General features: G+C 30.7%; 1 protein-coding gene across 3 annotated transcripts in view; it reads right to left on the bottom strand.

Annotated features, from left to right (window-relative positions):
- Nucleotides 1-1,854: 1,854 nt before the first annotated feature.
- The window catches only part of LOC100572111 (cytokine receptor-like), a 19,391-nt gene continuing 7,215 nt past the window's right edge, over nt 1,855-14,030 (bottom strand). Inside the window, exons 2-14 of one of the 3 annotated variants that reach the window (XM_003240122.4) lie at nt 13,154-13,348; nt 12,355-12,819; nt 11,963-12,101; nt 11,722-11,894; nt 11,480-11,637; nt 11,187-11,415; nt 10,774-10,951; nt 10,541-10,689; nt 10,312-10,478; nt 8,377-8,581; nt 8,134-8,289; nt 5,900-6,076; nt 1,855-2,306 (exon numbers count right to left, since the gene is read on the bottom strand). In XM_003240122.4, the coding sequence (XP_003240170.1) occupies nt 2,275-2,306; nt 5,900-6,076; nt 8,134-8,289; nt 8,377-8,581; nt 10,312-10,478; nt 10,541-10,689; nt 10,774-10,951; nt 11,187-11,415; nt 11,480-11,637; nt 11,722-11,894; nt 11,963-12,101; nt 12,355-12,819; nt 13,154-13,310 (2,385 nt within the window). In that variant the 5' untranslated portion in view covers nt 13,311-13,348 and the 3' untranslated portion in view covers nt 1,855-2,274. Of the gene's footprint in view, nt 2,307-5,464; nt 6,077-8,133; nt 8,290-8,376; nt 8,582-10,311; nt 10,479-10,540; nt 10,690-10,773; nt 10,952-11,186; nt 11,416-11,479; nt 11,638-11,721; nt 11,895-11,962; nt 12,102-12,354; nt 12,820-13,153; nt 13,349-14,030 lie in introns of those variants that run through there. The other 2 variants (XM_008180123.3, XM_008180113.3) reach the window with 2 other exon arrangements.

The raw sequence follows: 14,030 nt of genomic DNA, 5'->3' as shown, positions 1-14,030 counted from the left end.
TCAGCGTTATCGCTAGTCGGATTTCGTTTGTTTATCTACTTCCGTTGAGATATTTTTAACTATCGAAAGTTTGTCGCGTATCTAATACCTATACACTTATCACTGATCGTTCACACCGACATAAATGTACCTATTGAACATCATTCTCCAACTAAATTGGGGATTAACTTCAATAACCGGGGAATGTCTGCATTTGAAACATTTACCACGTTTACATCATTCACGGTAACAATGTAACATACTTACATACATGCCTACGCATTTACAAATATATATAACATATCAACATATTCCTAATACACACACACACACACACACACAACACATGTAGCACAATATACAGAATATTATCCACGTATCCACACCCTATCAATCGGACGTTCTGCATAACGACATAATGCTCTACTAGCAACGATTGTGTTACATCGTACCTACACTATAAAATCATAAACGCATCTTGATACCCCAACACTACGTTTAGCTGATACATGCCAATAAGTATTAACGTAAGGGATTACACCTAAATCATCCTATATAAGGATTAAATATCATATAAAATCTACTCAGCAACAAGCTTTTTCAGAAATTTGCAAATTTTTATTAATTTTTAATAACCTACTTCCTACTTGATGGCCATTGTAACATGTTATTTGGTGGCATTTGCTGGAACATTTAAAATTTTCTTAGAACACAATCACAGACCGGTTTGACATTGCTAAAAATTAACAAAAATTAGTAATTATAAGATAACTCTTTATTCATTTTTTATACTCGCATCGTCATATCTAATTAGTAATTACCTATATTTATTTATAATTTGAGTTGTAAAACAATTTTACCAAAGGATACGCAGTTAAAAATATTTCATATACCTAAGTAATTTACATATTAATAAATTAAACATAAAAAGACAATAAGAAAATAAACAATAAGAAAATAAAGTATGGTTTTTAAAATAATACAAAAGTCAAAAACGTTTCATTTTTATTGTTTACTTAACTTGGAATAGACATTTTGTTAAACATCTGGGCATTTAACCAAATATTTAGATGGATAGTTAAATGCCTGATTTGACTATATATGCTGATATGCCTACGACAGACGACAATACTACATATATATAACTTCCTAATAGGTATCTATCCAGGTATCCGATATTCAGTCTTGTTTTGTTTTTTTATAGTTAAAAATAATTTACCTTATAAGTCATAATAATATACAAGATTTGTACGTGTATAAAAGGTAGGTAATACAAGGAAGATAATATTATTATAATATACTAGCTGATCCCGTGCACTTCGTTGCCCATTAAAAATGCCAACTCTATATGAATAATATGTTTTATAATATTATTTTCTCTTGTTCTGCGGACACCGTGACTTGCCCGGAGAAAAATGTCGCCCGATGGCCGGGAATCGAACCCGGACCGGCTGTGCCGAAGTCGACGCGTTGACCGCTCGGCCACCTCGTCCCCCTTACTTACTTACTTTGTATTTTATTGTTAATAAAGTAATTTAATAAAAACCCCAACGTGTAGAAATACGCAAACTTGCAAAACTTCAAAAGTGTATATACTTAGAAACTGAGTCCGACTGACAAATTCTGTTTGCATCAATGATTGTTCTAACTCATTAATATACAAAGGTTTCCAAAAAAAGATTTCAAAAGCTAGCCACAATTATGCTATAAATAGTAGTTGTACCTTAAATTTTAAGAAATAACTTATTTTGAGGAGCGGCAAACTATGTCCCGGGCGTAAAATGTTTAACTACGGCCCTGGCTAAGCCGATTTATTATGCCCAAGACAAATTTTTAAAAGGCACCCCTAAAAATGTTCTTCGTATATCTACTAAATACCTAGTAAATACATTCTTTTATTCACATATATTTTGTTTAAAGCTGCTTATATTTATAAAGTATAATTATTTGGATACAATTATTAATAAATAAAGTATTATACATATTATATGATTCTTATAGGTAATACAATTAATATACCTACCTATTTTTGTTATTACACACTAACAAATATGTTAATGCTTCATTAAGATCTAATATTTTAATTTAGAAACTAGGTATATCATTTAGTTAGGTGTTAGCTGTATTTGGGTGGTAGTGCTGTGGGCATTTCTGAAGCCATGTTGGTCTGGACAGATTTTGGAGGTGATGTGGATTTCGAATCTGGTGAGCAAAAGCTTCTCCAGAACTTTGGGCATTGTGTTTAGGAGAGAGATCGGACGATGATTTACTGGGTTGGTAACGTTCTTGCCAGGCTTAGGAATGGCGATGACGATGGCGTGCTTCCACTGCAAAATAATAATAATTGAGTCATTTGCACCAGTTGAATATGCGGCATAGATGTGTGATGGTTTTGCATCCACTATGCTTGTGTGTACTGTTGCTAATGCCGTCGGGCCGCCCAGGAGCACGCGTGTCCTGCGTTGTCTAGGGAGAAATTTAATTACGTAGTGGAGGTGTGTGCTGGTGGGTCAGTTTGTCATTAAAGAGAGGTTGATGTTGGGGTTGTCCGTAGGGGAGTGAAATTGGGCTATAAAGGAATTATACAGGAGAGCAGCTTTTTGCTAAGGATCGAAAATGAGATTGCCTGCTGTGTCCTTGAGTGGGCGAAATAGTAGAAGTTTTCGAAACAATGCCAATTTAGTTTGAAGAAGCGTGTCAAGGTGTTGGAGCTTTCGTTCAAAGAGCCAATGAAGTTGCTCCATTGGTAATTGCGGTATTCTGCTATGAGTTCTTTTACTTTGGAGGTTTGTCAGTTTGAAAGATTAACGTCCATGTCCCTGAATTTTTGCCAACGAAATCTTAGGTGGCGCTTGATGTCAATTTAAAGCTGCAGCTTTTTAGAAATGACTCTGGAGCCTTCTAGAAGCGTAGATGAAGAAGTGTAAGATCTCTGCTATGTGACATCAGTTGTAAGATTTTTGATGAATAAGTCAATGGAATTGGCGGATGAGCCACTAGAGGAAGGGTGGGTGGCAGAGTCCGTGAACAGATGGAATGCAGCCCATTCGATAACGTATTTAGATGCTGGAGGGCTCATAGAAGTCGTGGTGGTGTGAAGTTCCAGAACAACTGGAGTGTGGTCCGAAGAGAGGTTTGAAGATCATTTTTCGATGTAGTAGTGGATGTTATTTGCTTTGATGATGGCAATGTCTGGACTGTGGTTGAAGTTGTTTAGGTAGTGGATTGGAGAAGCAACTACTAGATCATTTCTAGGGTTGATGAAGCGAGTTAGAATGTTGCCGGCCGCGTTGGGCCTACGACTGTGTCATAGCTGTTGCTTGCTATTTAGGTCGACCGCTACAATGGTGTTGTAGGGAGTGTCCAGTAATGCAGTTAGATCAGATGGAAGAAGTATGTTTGCTGGTCTTTTGTATGCGGCAACGAAGTGGAGGAAAGTGTAGCTGATCTGAATGTACACAGTGTGGTGTGTTCTAAGGATTTGGTTAGAATGGAAACGGAGTGGTGAGTGTACCTTGTATGTACTGTGATAGCGGTGCCACCTCCAGCTGAGTTTTCGGGAATTTGAGGGTGGTTTAAGGTGAATGTGAAGTATAATGGAATGTTGATCGAACGTTGTCAGTAAGGTGGGTATTGTCGAGGATCAGAATGTTTATTTTTGTTGTAGGACGAAGTCTATGAGTAAAAACCCCATCAAGTATTATTCAATTCTTTTGCTTATTGAAAACTTTTAGAAATAGAAGATATTTCATAATCAAGTCAATTAAATACATGATATTTGGAGTATAATTCTGTATTTTTCTTTTTGGGTAAGTACCTATCTGAAACTTCATTTTTAGAGTAACTTGTTTTTTCCTACGTCTCAATTGACCGGTTCTATATCTCGATTCAACATTTAAAGGAGCACACAACACAAAAAAAAAAATTATTTAAATTATTTTTAAATGTTAAATTATTGTAGCTATGACTATATGAAATGATTTGGTGAAAATCCGATGTAAAAAAAATTATTACTTTAAGAGATATTAAGAAATGTAAAATAGCTGCGTGACGTCATTGGGCCCTAATCAGTAATCATCGTAATTGCCTATCTTATACGTGCAAAAGTTCCTCGCTTCTCACAACGATTTACCCTCCTAAACATTTTATTTTTGAAATTTAATTTACGTATAAATGTGTGGTTTTATGTGTTTAAGACGACGCAAGAATCAGAATTTCTATATGACGTTTAGTTTTTTTTAAATATTAAAAATCTTAAAAGAGACATTTGGTTAAACGGCACGTCATGGCGGTTGGCGGACCGGTTGTTCGAACTCAATTGCTCATAACGTATTGAATAATGTGAGTAGAAACGTAAAACCTATACCATTATCCTTAGAATTGAACATTCTTTCAAATAAAAAAAACTTATTTTTTGTGTTGTGTACTCCTTTAATATTGTAAAGCTATTTTTTGAGTAGATTGTATAGCTTCTGTGCATCCAGTTATACTATATAATCTTATAAAAACAGTAGTCTAAAATCTAAATATCCATTTTTGAACTTTGCATTGACTACTATAAGTTTATTTTTGATAAAACATCTTGCCAAAAAGATTCCATAACTTAAAGTAGAAATTTAGTATGTATTTGAAAGTGAATTAGCTTCAGAAATAATTGAATGATTAGCAGTATTTACAATCTGGGGTATTACAACCTGAACTGGATTTCAACAATATAACGCCGTATTTTGTATTAATTGATCATTTTTTCCCTTAAGAAGTTAGGTTATATAGGTAGGTACAGCTATTTAAAAAAACACCAGCTGGCAAATTGTATCGAATTCACTAAGGTTGGATTAAGTAAAAATGACAAACTCGGTTTAACTTTGAAACTTTAGAGCAAGAAATTACACTTGCGTAGGTAGGTACGCACCTCGTGGGGTCCGTAATCCACTTAAGGTGTAATGATTTATTTAATTTATATGATTATGTTATTTTCAAGAAATATTTAACTTTGAAGAAAAATATAAAATAACAATTTGAAAATTTGAAATTCCAATTAGTCATTCTCTTCTTAAAGTAAATGCTACTTTGTGATATGTTATTTATACATTTAAATCATAATATAAATGTATATGTATCTTATATAATTATTTAAGCTATTAGGTAGCTAAACCATATTATATTTAAGTACCTATAAAATATATTTGTATTAAAAATACATTTTATTTTCGGCCATTATCTATTGAAGTTGGCTTTCACAGACTTGAGTTAAAATGTATTTATCTATACATTACACTCGGAAATTTACAACAACTGAATTTACAAATGATATGAAAGTATTAATAAGACTTTTGATCAATGATAGTTTATTATATATTTATTATTTACTGTTAGTACATTTATGAATGCAATAGGTATTACAAGATTAATAATATCATAATAATAATTATAATATTAATAAAATTGTTAGTAATTTTTTTTTTTTTTAAATTTATAAATTGATCTAATTTTGACAATAATATTGAGCTCATTGACAACAAATAAATTAAAAATCTTGTATACATAATTGATTTAACTTTTATGATTCTAAATTTCTAAATAATAGAGTGTCTTAATGAGTAGGTACACATTACAAATAACTACACTACATATTATATCTTTTCAATATTTGTTTTCAAAATAATGAATGGATCAAGAACTAATACAATACATACCTCCCTAGATATGTTACGACTAAGGGAAGTAATTTTATTTTAAATTTAATATTCTTAGTAAGTAGAATGAAACTGTCTTGATGTATAATAGTATTACAATTAAATATATTATAAAATAGGGATAAGTTTTGTATTATAAATGATGACCGACTAGTATTAAGGATAACAATTATGTTTCATTAGTTGTTTTATATATGTGAGATATTCTTGTTTTAAATACCAACCTCCTCCTAAGCCTAAAGTGGTAATTAGTAATGGATCACTATGTATTCCTTTGTCATAATTTGTACTTATTGATATGGAAACAATGTACGTGGTATTAGGCTCAAGGTTTGTTAATAATGTAAAACCTCTGTCTTTTTGTGCCTCTTCTCTGCTCATTGTTTTGGATAACATGGATCCTACAATATAAAATAAATTTATAATAATTATAAATTTTAATAAGTAGGTACAAAATATCCATTTCTAAATATTAAATAAAAGAACTAAGTAGGCACCTAGGTTGTAGGTATCGAAACATCTAATATATACAAACAAAAATCACACCTTATTAACTAGCTACAGCAAATATTATATAAATTTGAAATTATAGAAAGGGACCTAAGTCATTAACGTGTTCTGAGGTCAAGCATCGGCCGGCGTAGCTAGTTCCCGGACGGTCGATCACTCAGTTTTTTTAGTGACGAATCCTCGACCCACATAAACGTGTTCCTCAACCAACCGTAACTCCCTACAAAATGCTAATAGCCTTAGTTGCGGAGCTTGGTAAATTGAGTCCGCGATAATTTGGGCACATTTTAGCCGTAGGTTGACTCCCAGGTAAAAAAAGTAGTAGAGAAGTTGGGTTTCGGATTTAAACGCAATTACCTACCTACTCGGACCGAGAGCATAATTATTATTATAGTAGTACACAAAGCATAAAACATAAAAAGAAAAGTACGCTTGATGTAGAACAACACTTAAGGGAACAAATGACAATATTAATACGATAACCCAATTTGAGTATGTTAAATCCCTATCATTTAACTTTTCATCAAGAACATAATATTATAATAAACACATAATTTATACCGTTCATAGGCGGAGCCACACGGCGTGCAGAGTATGCAGCTGCACGCCCTAATCGCCCTGAAGGCTGCTTTAATTCAAGTTTAAAATTAATTAATAAAAGTAAAATCTATGAATCATTAATTTGGCTGAATTCTAATGATCATTATAAATACTAATTATTATATTTGTTCTTAACAATGTATTTTCCATGTATTGATTTTCCAAGCAAAGACAGTTCCTAACCGTATTTTTTCTATATAATATTTTTCAAAATAAAAAATATAATTTCTGTCATTTTCAATTTTTTCAATTTTTTCAATTTAATTTTCTTTTTTTAGAACTAACTGATTATATTGTATAACAAAAATATTGCCAACCGCCGGAGGAATTCAATTGCGCTAACATTCGGCATATTATTTAGAATTAATAAAAATTTGAAATTTTGTTTTAAAAGCTTGAATAATAAATAAGCTAATAGTTAAATAATAAGCTTACAATTTATAAATAACAACTAATTACGGTGACCTATAAAATATCCGAAAATAGGGATTTTAGGGATAACCCCCAAACCCCCTCCCCATAAATTGTGGTGGGCTGATTTAGATTCTGTATACGCTAAACAATACTTCTGGCTTCGCCTATGATACCGTTTATACCATTCATACAATTTATACCATAATTATAAAATTTTACTTCTTATAAAGGTGATTAGATATTCAAAAATGGGATGAACACACTAACATTTTATTTTTGGAACCCAATTTACTTTCTACCTTTTTTCCGGAATCCAATTTACTGAGATAAGGTCATTTGGGACCCAATTTACCAATCCCAATAGTTGCCAAAGCTTAAGAAAATTAAAAAAAAAAATAAAATTATAGACAATAAAATGTATAATGAACAATTTACTTTACTGTTTTCACAGACCACAGTTGACCTAGGCAGTACCAGGGGGTGGACACTTTTGGGTGGCAGGCCGATAACTGAAAATCATTCGCCATTTTATTTGAGGTGGTTTTATCAGTTTTAATTCAAGATAAGAAACATATTCCAAAGAACATTACAGTTTACAAATCACTAATCAGTCTAATCGCTACTTAAAATTGATAAAAACTACCTCAATTGAAATGGCGGCTGATTTTTTGTTTGGCCCTATCTTACTGTATAATTTGTTATCAGTGTCCATTCTAATTATTCTATTCTGTGGCAGTACCTAGTATCTAATCTATATGTATATGCGCAATCATTAGATAGTTATTGTATATTAACTAAGGAAATAAGCACAATAAGTAATAATTTCTATAATTTCTTACCCAATATTTTCACTGATTGAAAAAAAATAATCTTTATCTAATTATACTGTTAATATGCTTACCTACATTAAATAATTAATACGAAATATTCTTACCACTGCAAATGTAATTGTTTGCGGAAACAACAGCACAGTAGAATATTTGATATTCGCCAACTAAACCGATTCTGTCAGTACAGTCAATATTCCATCTCAAGCCGAGAAACGTCGAGCTTATCACACTAACCCAAACGTTCTCAACTTTTCTTGCAGCTAAAAATCATAAATAGATAAATACAAAATTAGCATCGAAAAATTATAGAATTCATTATAAACTTCAAAAATAACAGATCTTCATACTTATATTATTTTGTATTGTACATGATTCCCACACCATTCCGCTACTCTTACAATTGCTTTGATGATAACTATTGGTTCCATTACTTAGTAAACGTCGACTATTAGCACTTATTGCAAATTGATAATGGTTATTAACATTATAATTTAATATAGTGACATTGCAGCGAAATTCTGAACTAGGTACATGCGTCCAGTTCATATAACCCTACAAAACACATACATAACACTCAATTAAATATCAGATCGTTGGTTCATTCCGGTGAATTTCAGATGCATATTCAGGATGATTAGTTTAGATAGTGGGGGGAAGAGGTAGGGTATATCCCAGGAATATTTTGGATTGCCATATATTCGTGGTTCTCAACTGCGGTATTAATATTCTATTCATATTTACTGATGTAGGCACATCCTAGGTGCTAAAACCTCCACTATGATTTTTACTTGACTCAAAAAGCCCTATCTAAAAAAAATAACTTATTACCTACTTTTGAAGAGGTTTTATGATAATTTATAAAACATTTATAACAAATTAAATATTCCTTCTAGCAGAATATTCATCAACATGGATGAAATGGTTTTTTCAACTACTTATACCAAATACGATTCCAAAAGTTATTAGAGATAAAAAGATTGTTGGTAAATCAGTTGCTACTGAAAGAGTTAAATTAGTACCTAACAGCTGTGTGTTGCATTAGTTGTAGTGGGATTTATGTGCCACCTTTATTAATTTTTCCAAAATAGGTTGAAGATAAAATTTTTAAATGGAACCCCCTCCAGAAACGCTAAGAAGGATATCTGATTTTTGATACAGATAAATTAAATTAAAATAAACATTAATAAAATTAAATTAAACATGAATTCAGATGTTTTTATGAGTGGCTTGATAATTTCAAACACCATATTAAAATATTTTCTTTAGGCTCTCCAGATATTTTGATTTTGAAAAACCATTGTTTTTATGTACATTTAAAGACTGTTATTTTAAACAGGGATAATAATTGTATCCATTTACTTAGTATTCCTATTCCACATTCCCACCACATATAAGCTATCGTTATATCGTAATATTGATAATTTTTTCATGGTCAAACCTACTACTGTAGTATCTATATTCTATACTTGTTAAATTTGTTACAGGCCTAATTTTATATTTTTAATTTGTTATAATATTATTATTGAACAACGTTCAATAGTTTTTATTTATTTTTATATGTTTTAACATGTTTCAATTCGTAAAATATATTACAATATATATAATAAATACAAATTGTATAATGTATTATAATTTATAAATATAACTAGATAATATGTCTTCACTTATTATTCATTTTATAATAAGTTGATATAATTGAAATACTTATATATTTATTATAAATTATAATGATTAGGTCAATTTGTATGTAATGTGAGTTAATATATTAAAAATGTATTTTCTGTAAAAAAAAAAAATTATAATAAATACTTATTCCTACGCTATTTTACCCCACCATGTGTGAAATCTTATCCCACTCTCGGGGTAAGTTGATGTGTATGACTTTCGTTAAGTTCCCATGTTTTAAACTTAACTATTTCAAATATTAAAACTTCGATTAGAAAATGAAATTAATTTAATATTTGCTACATAAAAATATTTTTTTTATACTAACAATGAAATATTATATGATTTTAACAGATTTTATAAAAAAAGTGCACCATCTTACCCCTATCTACGCTAAATATTCTATCAATTATATCGAAATTGTTATAAACTTTTTAAGAATCATAGCTAGTCATTTAAGAGATAAAATCTTAAAAAAAACTGAGATAAAATGTATCAATATTTTTTTAAGCAGCATCATTATTCAATGAAAATATATTTTTCAAAACCACATTTCCACAACAACGTATGTAAGTACTAATTGTGTTCGAAAAATTTGTCTATATTAAATTACGTACATTACATTGATACGGATCACGATTAACATTTTCACACCAGAATAATGTATAGTAATTCAGTTCATCGGCAGAGGACAATTCTGTAGTACCGGAATTTTTCCAGGATAGTTCAAAAACACCTTGTTGATGAAATACCATTTTTGTCAATAATATTGGTTTTTCAATTCCTAGTAATAATTAAATATTTAAAATATTCGTATGAGCATCGGTAAATTTATCAAGTTCTTACTCTGTGATTCACTTGGTACGTATATTGTTGAAAATTCCTTTGACAAACCTTCTTTGTTCGATGAATACACTGTAAAGTTGTAACCAACTGAAGTACTGAGTCCTTGAAACTTGGCATAACTTTCATATATTTCATTGCTATAGTGAATACTAAATTTTTTAAACAATAGCAGTATCAATGTAAAAGATCCAATCAGAAAAAAATCAAAAAATCAATGTATACATTTCTCTTACATGGACTTGTTTTGTTCTGTGGTTGAAGTATAGTAAGCACGGTACTCAAACGAGTCACCACATTTCTCACTATCATCAATTTGTTGCCAATAAATGAACACGTTTCTTTTGGATTTGTCGATTCGTGACGTAATACTCTCAAAGCTCCCAATATCAGTTCTTGGCGGCCTTCTTGGTACTATGGATCATATGACGAATTATAATGATTGCATATTAAATAATAAGTACCTAGGTATAGTATTTTTACACTATATTAGTGTTGTATCGAATTCATTTTTAAGGGTATGTAGTAATAGGGAAGGTAATAGCCAATTATAGGTGGGGACATCTTACAAATTCAATTGAGCAACCTAATATCAGTTTGTAGTCTATAATATAAACAAATTATTATACGCCATTAAGTATTAACTCACTCGAAGGTTTGGTTTTCAGAGTTATATGACCAGGAGATGACCACTTATCCTCCCCGCGGGCAAGCGAAGAACGTACGTACATGCGAAAATCGTAATGTGCGGACGGATATTTTAGATCAGTGACATTATAATAATAATAATCATCATTACGTTCTTGGCAATTCATAGTATACAGAAATAAGTTTGTTTGATTGGACATACTACACTCCACGTCACTTGTAATTATAGACTGTAAAAAAAATTGTAACCATCATATCATTTTTATTTTCATTCATGGATTATTTAACACTCACGTGCCAATTTTCGGGAATAAAATCCCATTGTGACTTATATTCGATCTTATAAACTAGTTCCCGTGGAAAGTTTGTCATAGTACCCACAGACCACCTCAACATAGCACTCGATTCTGTTTTATCCACCACGGTGATATTTATAGGGCTCGCAGGAATAACTATAAATATTAAACAATTATTAAATAACGTTACATAATACTTTGATCATAATAACTTAATATAATTTTAATGTTTAAATATACTGTTGGCATAATGATGAAAATTGAAAAACGTAGATGAATTTCCTAAAACATTTTGGCCATTTAATCTGAAATCGTAAAACTCGTAAGGTTGTCTATACATGGGCGTAGTGTTGAAATCCCAATAGCAAGTATTTTCTTTAATATCTGAATCCGTCGGACAATTTATGAATATTCTATTTATAAAAACAAAAAAGTTACATATAATAAATGAAAAATATTATAAATAGCTGTAATACATTACCTGCCTCCAGCACGACCGGGTAATCTGAATAATAACGTATAAGTGGTTTTGATTGGGTTCTCTGATATATTCCAATTGCACCTCAAATTGACCCAATTTTCAGAGATACATGTAAAATTTTTTACAATTGCCGGTTTATCTAGGTAAATATTAATTTTAAATGGTTTTTTAAATTCTTATATAATATAAGTCTTGAATAGAATATGATTGTTGTACCTATATTGAGGTTCAAGTAGGTATTCAATATTTTTAAGTCATCATTCATAAACGATCCAAGATTCGTAAAGTTATAGTTATATAAGTTACCTATGATGTTCTTGTTATGTTTTAAATATTATTAATTATTATATGCAATTAAACTAAAATAGAGTTGAATGTTGTGGTTAACTTACATCCAACATAGACTCTATTCAAACACACCCCAACTTGTGATCCCAGTAGATGAGATCCATTCGTGTTCAAGTCAGTAACTTCATCTTCTACAGTGGACAACGTGGACGAAACATTAGATGGCATAATATACGGCTGATTGCCTTTAGAATTACCATAACTTTCGTTTTTATTGCGTTCGTAATCAAGTAATAGTGTGCAATAATAGGTATCTTGGCCAGCTGGGGGGTTTGGAATGCGGAGTTGAGCCGCTGTTGCGTTGATGATTGTCACATATTGTCTTGGTACGATTTCAGCATTTTTATAAAAAATGATCCTGTGGCTGGGAAATTTGGTTTTATTACTACTGTCCGTTCGATCATGAAACAAGTTTTGCACTATTATGGTATCAGATTGCAAGATGCATGTGATTTCCAAAGGAACTCCATTGCCATACTCTAGAATTATGTCACCACTTGGGACCGTTCCTATAATTGTCACAACAATATACATAGGATTATTATTTAAGACTTATCCCAGAACTTCTAATAGTTAGCAATATAAAATATATAATATAGAAATACATAAATTTGTTAATAATCTGGTAAACATTTTAAGTTGACAAAAAATAAAAAATGTTTCAATTGAAAATCATACAAAAATGAGTCAAATATTTTTAGATGTTAATGTAATTTATTTGAAATGCCAAAGCAATTAAAAGCTACACTAAGAACTTTGATCACATTTTACTATGTGAATTTCCATTTTAACTTAAATATATGAATACCAAATTAATAAATATTTAAGACTGCATTTTCTTACCTCCAACTGATTTTATACCGGAACCACATGATACTGAAGAATTGGCTAAATCAACTAGCAATGTTAACGTAGCGCATAGCATTGGAAGTGACGACAGACTGCGCCGGTTTATTGTTGTAGAAAGTTGTCGAACCATGTTTATATCAGTAACCACCATTTCGGGGTCGATTACTTTAAGTAATTATCGATAGGTAACTATCAAAATGCATGTAACAAGTGTACAACTATTAAAGAAATTATAGAAATTCATAAAAAAAATGATTAGTGTGTGGTTCTTATGCACGCGTCTAGAGACCTGGCGTGATCTTAATATTTGATCACGCAACCACGCATAACAGGGACCGTTGGAGAGTCTTGGTGGAAGTTGCGAAACGCCTTCAAGGCGTGTAAACAAAAAAAAAAAAAACCACGCAGGTACCTACTACTTCACTTGTTTTCTAAATTTAACTAATGTTCTAATGTTCTATGTTCTAATCATACGTATAATTTAAATTAACAGTATATTATATTATACAAGATAATAATTAAAAATTGTAAATTGTCTTCAAAAGTTTAATTTTCATTAAAAAAATTCCGGAAGGCATACTGTTGGCTGAATTTGTACGCTAATATTCGTGTTTGTATGATAGAAAAAAATCATACTACCGGGTGATTCTTTTATCAAACAACACTCATTATTTCAAAGTGTAAATTTTATTGAAAATATTTTTTTACATAGTTTCAAGTCGCTTATAAAACAACGTTTTTCTTAAAAAATTATATTTTAAATATTTTTTATCCTTATAAATTTTTAAGTCTTTTACTTTTTTGAATGAAAACATACGGTTTTAATTATATATACCAAAGTAGAATATTTTTCTTAGTATTTTGAAACATA

This window comes from Acyrthosiphon pisum, chromosome X (assembly GCF_005508785.2).
Source record: "Acyrthosiphon pisum isolate AL4f chromosome X, pea_aphid_22Mar2018_4r6ur, whole genome shotgun sequence".
In the NCBI taxonomy this organism is placed as follows: Eukaryota; Metazoa; Arthropoda; class Insecta; order Hemiptera; family Aphididae; genus Acyrthosiphon; species Acyrthosiphon pisum.
The sequence above is the reverse complement of the archived record's forward strand: the minus strand, read 5'-3'. Positions and strand labels throughout refer to the sequence as shown.